Raw genomic sequence first — 14,131 nt, 5'->3', positions numbered from 1 at the left:
GAAGTCTTTTTATTCATCTTACTCTTCAATATATAATTGTAGCTCTTTCTCCTTTTCCTCCCTGCTTTGTTTACATAGCCCACCATGTTTATGAGCATTAGAGCTTTTCTGGCATGAAGCAACCCCTGCCTTAGCATTTCTACTTACTTCCATTTACTTATTTAGCAAACACTAACCATCCAGTCTGTCTGTCTTTATGCTATATGTCTATTAAACTGGCATGCCTGTTCCCAATATTAGGGGAAAAGATATAGTAACCATGCTACAGTAGAATCTCGGTTAACTGGCACCCATGGGGATCGGTAGATAATGGCTAAATGTAGTTTCCAGTTGCTTGAGGGTTACTATTAAAAATAGATGCACCAAATTTAAACTTACCTTTCTGCTAGAAAGGGATCAGGGCGGTGCACCAAGGTAAGTTTAAACTTGGCACGCCGCACTTAGCTGCCCCCATCCGATCCCTTTCTAGCAGAAAGATATGCTAGAAAGGGATCAGATTGGGGTGGCTAGGTACAGTGTGCCAAGTTTAAACTTACCTTTCCACTAAAAATTGATTTTATTTAAATTTATATTTAACGTATTATTTCATTTTTTTGCCAGTTGCTTGAGAGTGCCAGTTGCTTGAGTTCCGGTTAACCGAGATTCTACTGTACTGTTCTTTTCTGTAATAAATTAGTGCCTGTGTTGTCAGAGTTAGGTCTCCACAGAAATAACTATTCCTCATACACTTGAAGCATACCTCATGCTGTTTGCCACACTTCTGGAAAATGTTCCAGCATTCATCTATGTAAATGTTTATCTTTGAGTTCACATTTTCACACAAATTAAGGCTTTGCCAAAGTAATAAGAAAGGAAATATAGCAGTCTTAATCCAGTTGGAATTATTGTGATGTATAACACAATCCTGTGCATGTCTATTTTAAAAAAAAGGGTAATTAAGTTTAATGAGGCTTATTTCCAAGTCAGCCTTGGAAAGGATTGCAGCCTTAGTCCCAGCTATACTGAGTAGTCACTTATGTAAATAAGTAGTTTTGTTAGATAATGCATCATTTAAATAATTAAACAAAATACTAAGAATTTTTTTTTTAAATAGTAACTCTGACTTCTAAAATATGCCTGAAGATATAAAAATTATGTATGTAGATACCCTGTCTTAAAATGCATGGGGGAGGGGTTCAATGCCTTAGATCTATGGGTATTCCTCCCCTTTTTCCTTCATCATCACGGTTCTACCCTTCTAAAAATCTGCTGGGATGGGGAGGGGAGGGTCCAAAGAAGACTTGGGATCTAGATGAAGGATGCAGTGGGAAAGCAGAATTAGGAGAAGCAACTTGTGGAAGTGGAGAGATTTTCAGGAGGCATAGAGGACAGGGTCTAAAAGCAGGGACTAGGATATCTCCACTGAACAAGCAGCTTCTATTTAATCCAAACCAGATCACCTTATATTTTTTTCTTGTTAGATCAAAATTAATTAAAATTAAAACGTGCCATTTTAATCTCCTTTGCTTCAAGTTTGTTCTTATTTTTTCCATGTTGGTAACAATGATGAACATTAATAAAAGTTATGACAGGTTTTCCATTAAGAAAATTAACCTAATAGTAAGATACAATTACAATAATTAGATTGCTATAAAAGCATCTCTAAGTAAATAATGTATTTTTCACACATGTATCTACTGATGCATTATTCTACCATCTTCAGTGTTACATGCAGAGTAGTATGTACACATCAGAAAACACAATACAAAATGCTGTTTTTCATAAGTTATACAAATGTCCGCAATACCTCACAACCATCCTGGATCATCCATTCAATAACATCACAGTGTCCTCCGTCAGTAGCCCAATGCATAGCTGTACATCCCCCAAAATCCCTGGATAGCCAGGAAGCTCCTTGGGATCTGAGGTACTGGACAATATCCAGGTGACCAGCAAAACAAGCTATCATTAAGCTGTAAAATAAAAGCATTTATTAAAGCCAAAGCGCTTATTTTGAATGGCTGATAAATGGAAAGTAAAAAATTAAGTAACCCCTAAGTTAGCCTCCATACACTTCTAGTTAAATATTAATTTTCTTGGAACAGATTTATTCTTTCACATTGTATATTGCTACATTGCACGGTAAAAGTATGTTACTGCTATTGTGAATGCAACCTTTTTTTGTTTGTTTTTTTGGTGACCATCATCTCTATTCCTTTCTCAATGAGTAGGTAATAATTAATTTCCTGCAGTCCAAAATGCTAGATGAGGAGGAAATATTTCGTCTTATATATCTTTTCTTTAAAAAAGTGCTGGAACATCAGGTTCCTTTGCCTCTTCATATTAATGTAAGAAAATGGTTCTTCCACAGATGGGCAAGTAAGAAGCCCATTTATCTTCATGCTTGACTCAAAGCTTCAGAAACAGAAGACCAAACTTCATTAGAAATTAAAGGTGCTGATAGAGCATATCTCTGAACAAAGCACATGCCCTGATATACTCACATCATAGGCTAATTCTCCACTTCATGACTCAGCTCTATATCAAAGAAATATGTGCAGGAATCCCTGAAGGACTCATGACAGGTATAGATGGGCCAGGCTGACTACTTCTTTGTGAAATCTCATTTGTCTTCAGCCACTAAAAAGAATCAAGATTGGGCTTGCTACTTTATTGAAGCCAGCAGAAAGTTACTTTGCTAATGTAAAGAAATTACAATCAAGATCAAATTTAGATACGATCAAGATCAAATTCAGCACATCATGCTACATGTCTTTAAATGCAAATAAGTATTTCTAAACTTTTCTCTGCTTGGTTCTTAAAAATAAATATATTCAATTGGCAACTAGAATGAACTTGTTCTTCTGCTCAGCTTATAGTTGGGTTTATGGGGCTTTATCCAGCTGGTTTGGTTTGATCCCTGAGAACCAGCTAACGTGCTGCATACAGTACGGCTAAGCCAAAATGTCACATACTTCCTGCTCTTCCTGGGGAAACTGACTTATTCAGACAGAGTGAGAATAAAAGCATGTCTGACAGTGATCAGGCTTTGAGTGTCCAAGCAAAACCAGCAATCTGATGGGCTGGGGCTCTGGGCTTTCCAGATCACCAGCTTGTCCAGACAGTGCAGGGAAAAATTTGATTTCCTATTTCAAACTATCCCCTCAAATACCTAATGATGAATTTAACTGCCCCTGATTCTCTTACAAGATAATTTGATGTGCATAGTTGTGGCTTATGGATGAAAATTTCATTTTTATGTTTACATATACCTATTTAGTTCAGTAAGACTCTGAGCAGAACCCTTCTATAAAACCAACCCAGTTCTAACAGGTGTGTCTGGTGAGTTTAGAATTACAGCTGGTATCTCTTAACTACTAAAATCTTTAAAACTGCTTAACTTTCTAATTGTGTACTGTATCAGCAATTTTAAAAAGAGGATAAAAGTTAAATAAGCACATTTATTTTCACGATCCAAACTCAAGAGGCATATCAAGTTTTCACTCTAAAGTTCTCTGAGTTCAAAACGGTCAATATATTACCTCAAATGTAGAGGTTAAACTTGCTAATGCTCTTTTGTGAAGGCTGTTCTAACAATAAAATATGCAACAATGGGTGCCCTGCAACCTGTCCCATTTTGCTGTTTTACAGATACAGATACCTGTCATAAAGTATTTCAGAGAAGTATCTAATATGGAATTCTCTTTTGACAACAGAAGTGGTTTGATTAATTAAAAGAACAAAGTTGCTTGATACAAAAAATTACTTTATAAAAGATTTTAAAAATTAAGCCAATCACTTAATCCTGCAGTTGAGAAACTGAACAATGTAACTGTCTTGATTTCATAAAATGATCGTAACACTGATTTCACTTAAATTAGATCAATATGACCATAATGAAGTAAGTACTTTGTATAGCTGGTTTCCATTATAATTTTTACAAGTGAATGAACACTATTTTCAGTTGAATGAGATCATTAATACATTAGGACACATTCTTCATGTTGTGTTGTTTATTCATTTAGTCGCTTCCAACTCTTCGTGACTCCATGGACCATCCCACTCCAGAGCTTCCTGTCAGTCGTCAACACCCCCAGCTCCCCCAGGGACGAGTCCATCACCTCTAGAATATCATCCATCCACCTTGCCCTTGGTCGGCCCCTCTTCCTTTTGCCCTCCACTCTCCGAAGCATCAGCATCTTCTCCAGGATGTCCTGTCTTCTCATTATGTGGCCAAAGTATTTCAGTTTTGGCTTTAATAGCATTCCCTCAAGTGAGCAGTCTGGCTTTATTTCCTGGACTATGGACTGGTTTGATCTTCTTGCAGTTCAAGGCACTCTCAGGATTTTCCTCCAACACCACAGTTCAAAAGCATCTATCTTCCTTCTCTCAGCCTTCCTTACGGTCCAGCTCTCGCAGTCATGTTACTACGGGGAACACCATTGCTTTAACTATGCGGACCTTTGCTGTCAGTGTGATGTCTCTGCTCTTAACTATTTTATCGAGATTTGTTATTGCTCTTCTCCCAAGGATTAAGCGTCTTCTAATTTCCTGACTGCAGTCAGCATCTGCAGTAATCTTCGCACCTAGAAATACAAAGCCTTTCACTGCTTCTACATTTTCTCCCTCTATTTGCCAGTTATCAATCAAGCTGGTTGCCATAACCTTGGTTTTTTGAGGTTTAGCTGCAAGCCAGCTTTTGCACTTTCTTCTTTCACCTTCATCATAAGGCTCCTCAGTTCCTCTTCGCTTTCAGCCATCAAAGTGGTATCATCTGCATATCTCAGATTGTTAATGTTTCTTCCAGCAATTTTAACTCCAGCCTTGGATCCCTCAAGCCCAGCATGTTGCATGATGTGTTCTGCGTACAGGTTGAATAGGTAGGGTGAGAGTATACAGCCCTGCCGTACTCCTTTCCCAATCTCAAACCAGTCCGTTCTTCCGTGGTCTGTTCTTACTGTTGCTACTTGGTCATTATACAGATTCTTCAGGAGGCAGACAAGATGACTTGGTATCCCCATACCGCTAAGAACTTGCCACAATTTGTTCTGGTCCACACAGTCAAAGGCTTTAGAATAGTCAATAAAACAGAAATAGATGTTTTTCTGAAACTCCCTGGATTTTTCCATTATCCAGTGGATATTGGCAATTTGGTCCCTAGCTCCTCTGCCTTTTCTAAACCCAGCTTGTACATCTGACAATTCTCGCTCCATGAATTGCTGAAGTCTACCTTGCAGGATCTTGAGCATTACCTTACTGGCATGTGAAATGAGTGCCACTGTTCGATAGTTTGAACGTTCTTTAGTGTTCCCCTTTTTTGGTATGGGGATATAAGTTGATTTTTTCCAGTCTGATGGCCATTCCTGTGTTTTCCAAATTTGCTGGCATATAGCACGCATTACCTTGACAGCATCATCTCGCAAGATTTTGAACAGTTCAGCTGGGATGCCGTTGTCTCCTGCTGCCTTGTTATTAGCAATGCTTCTTAAGGCCCATTCAACCTCACTCTTCAGGATGCCTGGCTCTAGCTCACTGACCACACCGTCAAAGCTATCCCCAATATTGTTATCCTTCCTATACAGGTGTTCTGTATATTCTTGCCACCTTTTCTTGATCTCTTCTTCTTCTGTTAGGTCCTTGCCATCTTTGTTTTTGATCATACCCATTTTTATCTGGAATTTACCTCCAATGTTTCTAATTTTCTGGAAGAGGTCTCTTGTCCTTCCCATTCTATTGTCTTCTTCCACTTCCGCGCATTGCTTGTTTAAAAATAATTCCTTATCTCTTCTGGCTAACCTCTGGAATTTTGCATTTAATTGGGCATATCTCCCCCTATCACTGTTGCCTTTTGCTTTCCTTCTTTCTTGGGCTACTTCTAGTGTCTCAGCAGACAGCCACTTTGCCTTCTTGGTTTTCTCTTTCTTTGGGATGTATTTTGTTGCCACCTCCTGAACAATGCTGCAAACTTCTGTCCAGAGTTCTTCCGGGACCCTATCTACTAAGTCCAGTCCCTTAAATCTATTCTTCACCTCCGTTGCAAATTCCTTAGGGATATTAGTGAGCTCATATCTAGCTGATCTGTGGGTCTTCCCTAATCTCTTTCGTCTGATCCTAAATTGTGCAATAAGAAGTTCGTGATCGGAACTACTGACAGCTCCAGGTCTTGTTTTTACCGAGTGTATAGATGTCCGCCACCTTTGGCTGCAAGGGATGTAGTCAATCTGATTTCGGTGTTGTCCATCTGGGGAAGTCCATGTATAAAGCTGTCTCTTAGGTGGTTGGAAGAGAGTGTTTGTTATGCAGAGTGAGTTGTCTTGGCAAAATTCTATCAGCCTATGTCCTGCTTCGTTTTGTTCTCCCAGGCCATGCTTACCTGTAATTCCAGGTGTCATTTGGAATGCCCACCTTAGCATTCCAGTCTCCCGTGATGAAAATAACATCTCTTTTAGGCGTGTTGTCCAGTAGGTGCTGCAGATCCTCATAGAACTGCTCTACTTCAGCTTCTTCAGCATCTGTGGTTGGGGCGTATATTTGGATCACTGTGATGTTAGATGGCTTGCCCTGAATTCGAATTGAGATCATTCTATCGTTTTTTGGATTGTATCCAAGCACTGCTTTAGCCACTTGACTATTAATTATGAAGGCTACTCCATTTCTTCTGTGGTCCTCTTGTCCACAGTAGTAGATCTGGTGGTCATTTGATGTGAAGTGGCCCATTCCAGTCCATTTCAGTTCACTGACGCCCAAAATGTCTATCTTTAATCTTGACATCTCACCAATAACCACATCCAAGTTGCCCTGGCTCATAGATCTTACATTCCAGGTTCCAATGGTGTGTTGATCCTTAGAACATCGGATTTGCCAATCACCACACATTCTTCACACTTACTTGAATTGTACATGAACCTCAGAACTGAATGACTATATTTTATCCATTTCTCAGGAGCTTTGCTTTATATACTTCTAATTACTTATCTGCTCAAATATCTGTAAACATCAAATTGGCATTATATAATATGTAAATATTACTTTACGTAATATCTAATATTGAAAAGTAAAAAAAGTTATATACAGTGCTATAAAATGCTACCTGATATTTATGTTGGTTTAACCAGGATACATTTTTACTTTGGAAATTGATTTAGCTAGAATTAAAGCACCAAGAATGATTATATGGTTCTCCCCCCCACCAAAGAGTAAATGAACTCAATGCAATTTGTTCTGCCTATATTTCCCTCTGTAATATTGCTGCATGTAGTATTTACATATGCTTGGTAGTAAGACTGTTCGAAGCTTTCAAAAAAGATGCTTCACAATATACATGTACAATGCACCTCCTTTCAAATAATTAAAACAGATGTGTTTCAGCTGACTTTGCATGCTGGGGCACACACAGCCCTTTTGCAAGAAAGACAGTGAATGAAGTCGTAATATATGCACACACATGCTGATAGTTGAGAGCAGCTTCTGAAGTAGCTGTGTGAGCTTGGAAAGATTCTGCTGCTTTTATGAACGAAAAAGAAGTGCTTTGTAACATTCCCATGCATTGAGAAATAGTTTTTCCAAACAGTTTACATAGCCTAACTGTCATGAGTGCCGTTGAGCTAAAGTCATCAGCGCAATGGCACTCATGACAATGACAAGGAAATAAGTGAAGGGGCACAAGTTAAGTAGCCATCAACCCACAACGACTAACGGCTAACAAACAATAGCTAAACGAATCACGGAGCCACCCAAGCCATCAGCGGCAATACAACGGGGATCGCCCAGCTGAAAGCAATCAGCAGAAGAATGGAAACCTGAGGATGGGCGATCCCGGAAACCCTCAACCAATGGCAGGGCAACGCATGGGACAAAGGGGGGTGACGTGACCGAGAGCGAGGGGGCGCTGACCGGCGCGGGGTATTTAAACCCCGCACCGGCGCGCTCCTGTCACTCTCAGCTTTTTTCTACCAACGTTGTACCTGCCCTGAAATAAACCAGAACCTGATTTGCAAACCAGCGTCTGAACGTTATTCAGAGGTAGGCAGCGCATGACATAAAGCTGAGAGTCATAAACTCAGCCTCGCCGAGCCCCACCGGACGACAACGAGCCGCGGGAGGAGTAGACGGCGAGAAGACCAGCAAGATGAGGCCGGAACGGCGCGGGCAAGGAGGGCGAGCCGCGCGGCAAGAGACAGAGGAGGACCGACCGAGGCCAGAGGCACCGCGGACTCCCGGAGCCATGGACGCCCACCCCACCCGACCCGAGCCTCAGCTCCAACCCCAAGGGGAGATGGCGACGGAGGCAACCCGACCGCGGGAGGGAGCAGCACGACTTCCGAAACCAGCGGAGGACCCCGCGCCCCACATCGCACCCCAGCAACGGGCGTGGAGCGACAGCCCCACGGTGCTCAACTCGGAGGAGGACGACGGAGACACCCATCAGACGGAGGAGGAAGCGGACCCGCGGCGGAGGGACGATGAACCCCACCGGCAACCCACCCCCGAGGACGCGCCAACGGAACCGGCCCCAGCGGCGGCGCGGGCTGTGGACGAGGAGGCACGAGCTGAACTCGCGGCCATGCGGGCTCAGCTGACGGAACTCCGGACCATGCTCCAGGCGCTTATGCCCCCCGCGCCACCCAACGACGTCCCCGCACAAGCCCACACCCCGAGCGAAGCACCGAACCCACACGGGCCAGCGGAGAGCCAGCAGACGGCACAGGCGGCCGACACCACACCCCGGGAAGCGAGAGGCGGGGCCGCACAAAACGCCCGGGCCCCAAAGGACTTCCCCATCTTCTTCGATGGGACCCCCTCAAAACTCTCGTTTTTCGTTACCAACGCTAGGGAGTTCATGGGGAGGCACGGACACTCCTATGACTCCGAGGCCGACAAGATCGCCGCCGTGGCGATCAAACTCCAAGACAGGGCGGCGGACTGGTACGTCCAACTGTACGAGTCCAGCTCCCCCGCCCTCGCCACCTTCCCTGCTTTCATCAAAGAGATGAAAAACTACTTCGAAGACCCCCTAGCTAAAGTACGGGCGAAAAGCGCACTCCAGAGACTTAAACAGGGCACACGCACGGTCCCTGACTACGCCCTGGAGTTCAAAGCCCTCGCGGGAAAGGTCTGCGACTGGTCTGAGACCACCCTGCTGGAAATCTTCAAAAGGGGGCTCAACCGCGACGTTCTCCAATGGGCCCTCTACCGCGACGACCCAGAAACGTTACACGGGTGGATCCACCTCGCGGGGAAAGCCGAACACGCGCACCGCACCTTCCTTATGACAACCACGGAAGACACAAACTATGTCGGGAAAAAGGTACCCGCACCACACGGGGGGATGGCCGGCCCCATATACCCAAAAAAGAAGTTCAACCGGGAGCCCTGCGGGAGGTGTGGCAAATTAGGGCACAAGACGGCAGATTGCTTCGCCAACCGACCGCCGACCAGCGCGCCCAAGCCCGCCCCGAAAATTAGCCCCAAACCACCCAACCCGGGGCCGCCCCCTCACCGCCGAATGACCGTGGCCACAGCGACACCGGAAGAGGGCTGGGACACTTACTGGGGGGAAGAGGACAATACCGACCCCGACCAGCCGGCGGGAAATGCTCCCCGCCTGCTCTGAGACGCGTGGCGAGGCAGGCGGTGGGACAGCAACGCGGACCACCTCAACGAAACGACAAAAGCTCCGTAATATTGGCAGCAATCCAACTCTCTGCCGGCAACGGAGCCACCACGGCCGCGGCACTAGTGGACTCGGGGTGCTCAAAAAACCTCATCCACCCAGACCTAGTCGCCAAACTCGACCTCCGCTGCTTCCCCCTCCCCACGCCGCTGGCATTCCACCAGCTGGACGGCTCTACAGCGGGAGGGAAACCAGCCACGCTACAAACCGAGCCGGTCACCCTGCAAATGGGCACTCACACCGAGCGCACATCGTTCGTAGTCACGCCCATTGGACGGCCCATTGCAGTCCTGGGGATGCCATGGCTCGCGAAAAACAACCCGCGGATCAACTGGGCGACCCGCACCTTCACATTCGGCGACGGCGAGTATCGAGCACCAGTACCAGCTGGCAAAAGCAACCCCACGGTAGGACGAGCGGAGGCGACCACACAAGACAACGCCACTACCACAGCAGACCTACCAGAACAATACGCCGACTTCTCCGAGGTCTTCGGAGAGGCAGAGGCAGACCAACTACCCCCCCACCGCAAGACGGATTGCCGGATCGACCTACTGCCCGACGTCCCCCTACCTAGACCAAAGATCTATTCGATGACCCCGAAGGAGATGGCAACCCTCCGGGAGTTCATCGATAAAAACCTAGACAGGGGATTCATAGAGCCAGCATGCTCACCGGTCGGAGCCCCCGTCTTATTCCGGGAGAAGAAAGACGGGACCCTACGGCTCTGCACCGACTACCGGGGCCTAAACGCGGCTTCCCTGTCCAACAAATACCCCTTACCCCTGGTGAAGGACATGCTCGCCCACCTGTCCACGGGCAAAGTCTTTTCCAAATTGGACCTTCGCGAGGCGTACTATCGCATCCGAATCAGGGAGGGGGACGAATGGAAGACGGCGTTTAACTGCCCCCTAGGCGCCTTCCAGTACAAGGTACTGCCCTTCGGACTCGCGGGGGCCCCTGGGGTGTTCATGCAGCTCATCAATGAGGTACTGCATGAACATCTGTTTAAAGGGGTCCTGGTCTACATCGACGACGTCCTCATTTACACAAAAACACACGAGGAACACGTAACCTTAGTCAGGCAAGTCCTCGACAAGCTCAGAAGGGCGCAGCTCTATGCAAAGCCTACAAAGTGCGAGTTTCACAAAGAGCGCCTAGACTATTTGGGGTATCGAATCTCCGGGGACGGCATCGAAATGGACCCCGCAAAAGTCGAAGCGGTGCTAAACTGGGAGCGGCCCCGCAACAGACGGCAACTACAGAGCTTCCTGGGATTCGCGAATTTCTACAGGTCCTTCGCCCGGGGGTTCGCTGAGATAGCCCTCCCCTTAACGGACCTCCTCAAAACCAAAGGGGTGGGGGACACCCGACGCGCCAAGAACCCAGGCACAGTGCTGAATTGGACTCCCGCGTGCCAGACCGCATTCGACAAGCTGAAAGCGCTGTTCACGACGGAGCCAATCCTCGCGCACCCGGACCCAGAACGGCCGTTCGTGGTCCAAGCCGACGCCTCAGACTTCTCCCTGGGAGCCATCCTGCTACAAAAAGACTCCACGGGGCTCCTGAAACCATGCGCCTACCTGTCAAGGAAGTTCTCCGAGACAGAGAGGCGATGGCACGTCTGGGAGAAAGAAGCCTTCGCGGTGAAATCGGCACTAGAGACATGGCGTCACCTACTCGAGGGAGCCACCCAACCATTCGAGGTCTGGACGGACCACCGGAACCTCGAGGCCCTACGAACGCCTAGACGCCTTAGCCCAAAACAGGTCCGATGGGCCCAATTCTTCAGCCGCTTTGACTTCCAGCTGAAGTTCATGCCGGGCAAGAAGAACTTCCTGGCCGACGCCCTATCCCGGCTGCCCCAAGACGAAGAGCCCGCCCCAGACACCATTGGGACGGTCCTATCCGCCTCGCAACTGGGGATGGCCGTGACCACCCGAAGCGGCGCACGGAGGCAGCTCGACGCTACGGCGCAGCCGACGGCGGGACAACCGGCGACGGAAAGAAGCCAACCGCAACTACCAGGGGGAATGCGCACGGACCTCGCCGCCGCCCTCAAAACCGACCCCTGGTTCCTGGCAAACCCCGACAAGGTAACGATGGCGCAAGACCTGGCATGGGGGGAAGGCAGAATCTACGTCCCGGACTCGCAACGCCAGGCGATCTTGCATAGGTCACACGACGCCAAGCAAGCGGGACACTTTGGGTTCCTCAAGACCCTACACCTAACACGGCGCCAATTCTGGTGGCCCGCGCTCAGGCGAGACGTAAAAACCTACGTGGCGTCCTGCCCAACGTGCGCTAGGGCCAAACGGGCACCAGGCAAACCCGCGGGGCTATTGCAACGGGTGGCAGAACCCTCCCGCCCATGGGAGGAAATCTCTATGGATTTTATAGTGGACCTCCCACCCAGCCAGAAGAAAACGGCCATTTGGGTGGTGAAGGACTACTTCTCAAAGCAGGCCCACTTCATCCCCTGCACGTCGGTCCCATCCTCACAACAACTAGCCAAACTCTTCCTCATCCACGTGTACAGGCTACACGGATGTCCCGCACGTGTGGTGACCGACAGGGGCACACAGTTCACCTCCAAATTCTGGCGGGCCTTCCTGAAGCTGACGGGGACCCAACAGGCCCTATCTACGGCTTGGCATCCGCAGACGGACGGAGCCACTGAGGTTCTTAATGCCACCTTAGAGCAATTTATACGATCATATACGAACTACCACCAAGACGACTGGGCTGAACTGCTCCCGTTCGCCGAAGTCGCATACAACAACGCCGTCCACACGAGCACGGGGAAAACCCCGTTCGAAGTAGTCTCGGGGCGCGACTTCGTCCCCATACCGGAGCTACCTCAACCCCCGGAACCCCAGGTGGACGCCAGCGACTGGGGACGGAAGATCGCGGAAGCATGGCCAGTAATCACGGCGGCGCTGAAGGAGGCACAGGCTGCTTACAAAGAGCAGGCCGACAAGCACCGGCGCCAACAACCGACGTTCCAGGCGGGGGATATGGCCTATCTCTCCACCAAGTTCCTAAAGTCAACCCAACCCTCGAAAAAACTGGGGCCTAAGTACATCGGGCCGTTCCGAGTCACGCAAATAGTGAACCCGGTAGCAATACGCCTGGACCTGCCACACAACCTCCGGAGACTCCACCCGGTGTTCCATACCAGCCTCCTAAAACCGGCAACCACCTCCCGATGGCACCCAAGCACGCCACAGCCCGCACCGCTAATGATCGACGGGCAACACCACTTCGAGATCAGGGACATCCTCGACTCCCGCAAGCAACGAGGAACTCTACACTATCTGGTCAGGTGGAAACACTTCCCCCACCCGGAATGGGTGGCGGCGCACAACGTTAACGCGCCTGACCTGACCAGAGCATTTCACCGGGCATACCCCGACAAACCGCAATCAAGGTCAGCAAAACCAACCCCCCCCCCCGCAGGCCCCCCCCGCCTCCCGTGCCCCAAGGGAAAGGGCCCCCCCCAAGCCCGCGACTTGGGTGGACCTTCCCCCCCCCGGGACTCACTCCCCCCGCCCCGGGCCCACGGGGTGGTGACAAACGATCGCCAGCACCCTCCCCCCGCCCCCCGGCCGCGGGGGAGTGGCAAGCAAGGCAACAGGGCAACCTGGGGGCAACGCCCAGGAGACACAACAAAGGCGACGCACTCTAAATAAGAAAAGAAGGGCCCTACCTGGAGCTGAGCAGCACCCGACCAGCCACGCCTCTCGCCTCGCCGAACTGAGCCAAACAAACAGGGTGTGGTTGGAGCATGCGCACGCCAGGTCAGAACCCGAGCATGCGCACCATGGACACACCCTGGGAAGGCACGTGGTAGAGGGAGGAGCAAAGGGAGGGGCGACAACTACTCCGGCGGGAACTTTGAAAAAAAAAAAAAAAAAAAATGTGGCGTTTTGACAGCTCCACGGGGAAAACCAAGAAAACCGGGGGAGAACACTATTCGAAAAGGGGGCAGTATGTCATGAGTGCCGTTGAGCTAAAGTCATCAGCGCAATGGCACTCATGACAATGACAAGGAAATAAGTGAAGGGGCACAAGTTAAGTAGCCATCAACCCACAACGACTAACGGCTAACAAACAATAGCTAAACGAATCACGGAGCCACCCAAGCCATCAGCGGCAATACAACGGGGATCGCCCAGCTGAAAGCAATCAGCAGAAGAATGGAAACCTGAGGATGGGCGATCCCGGAAACCCTCAACCAATGGCAGGGCAACGCATGGGACAAAGGGGGGTGACGTGACCGAGAGCGAGGGGGCGCTGACCGGCGCGGGGTATTTAAACCCCGCACCGGCGCGCTCCTGTCACTCTCAGCTTTTTTCTACCAACGTTGTACCTGCCCTGAAATAAACCAGAACCTGATTTGCAAACCAGCGTCTGAACGTTATTCAGAGGTAGGCAGCGCATGACACTAACTGATAGTCTCAATTATGTATCTTATCT

The 14,131-nt window shown here is 48.6% G+C and overlaps 1 protein-coding gene across 1 annotated transcript in view; it reads right to left on the bottom strand.

The window, feature by feature from the left end:
• The window catches only part of FANK1 (fibronectin type III and ankyrin repeat domains 1), an 88,815-nt gene that overhangs the window by 5,484 nt on the left and 69,200 nt on the right, over window positions 1-14,131 (bottom strand). The window contains exon 8 of the mRNA XM_063307820.1: window positions 1,787-1,952. Within this exon, the coding sequence (XP_063163890.1) occupies window positions 1,787-1,952 (166 nt within the window). The remainder of the gene's footprint in view (window positions 1-1,786; window positions 1,953-14,131) is intronic.

Source organism: Candoia aspera, chromosome 6 (genome assembly GCF_035149785.1).
Source record: "Candoia aspera isolate rCanAsp1 chromosome 6, rCanAsp1.hap2, whole genome shotgun sequence".
NCBI lineage: Eukaryota > Metazoa > Chordata > Lepidosauria > Squamata > Boidae > Candoia > Candoia aspera.
Note: the sequence above shows the minus strand (reverse complement) of the source record. Positions and strands in the feature narration are given on the sequence as shown.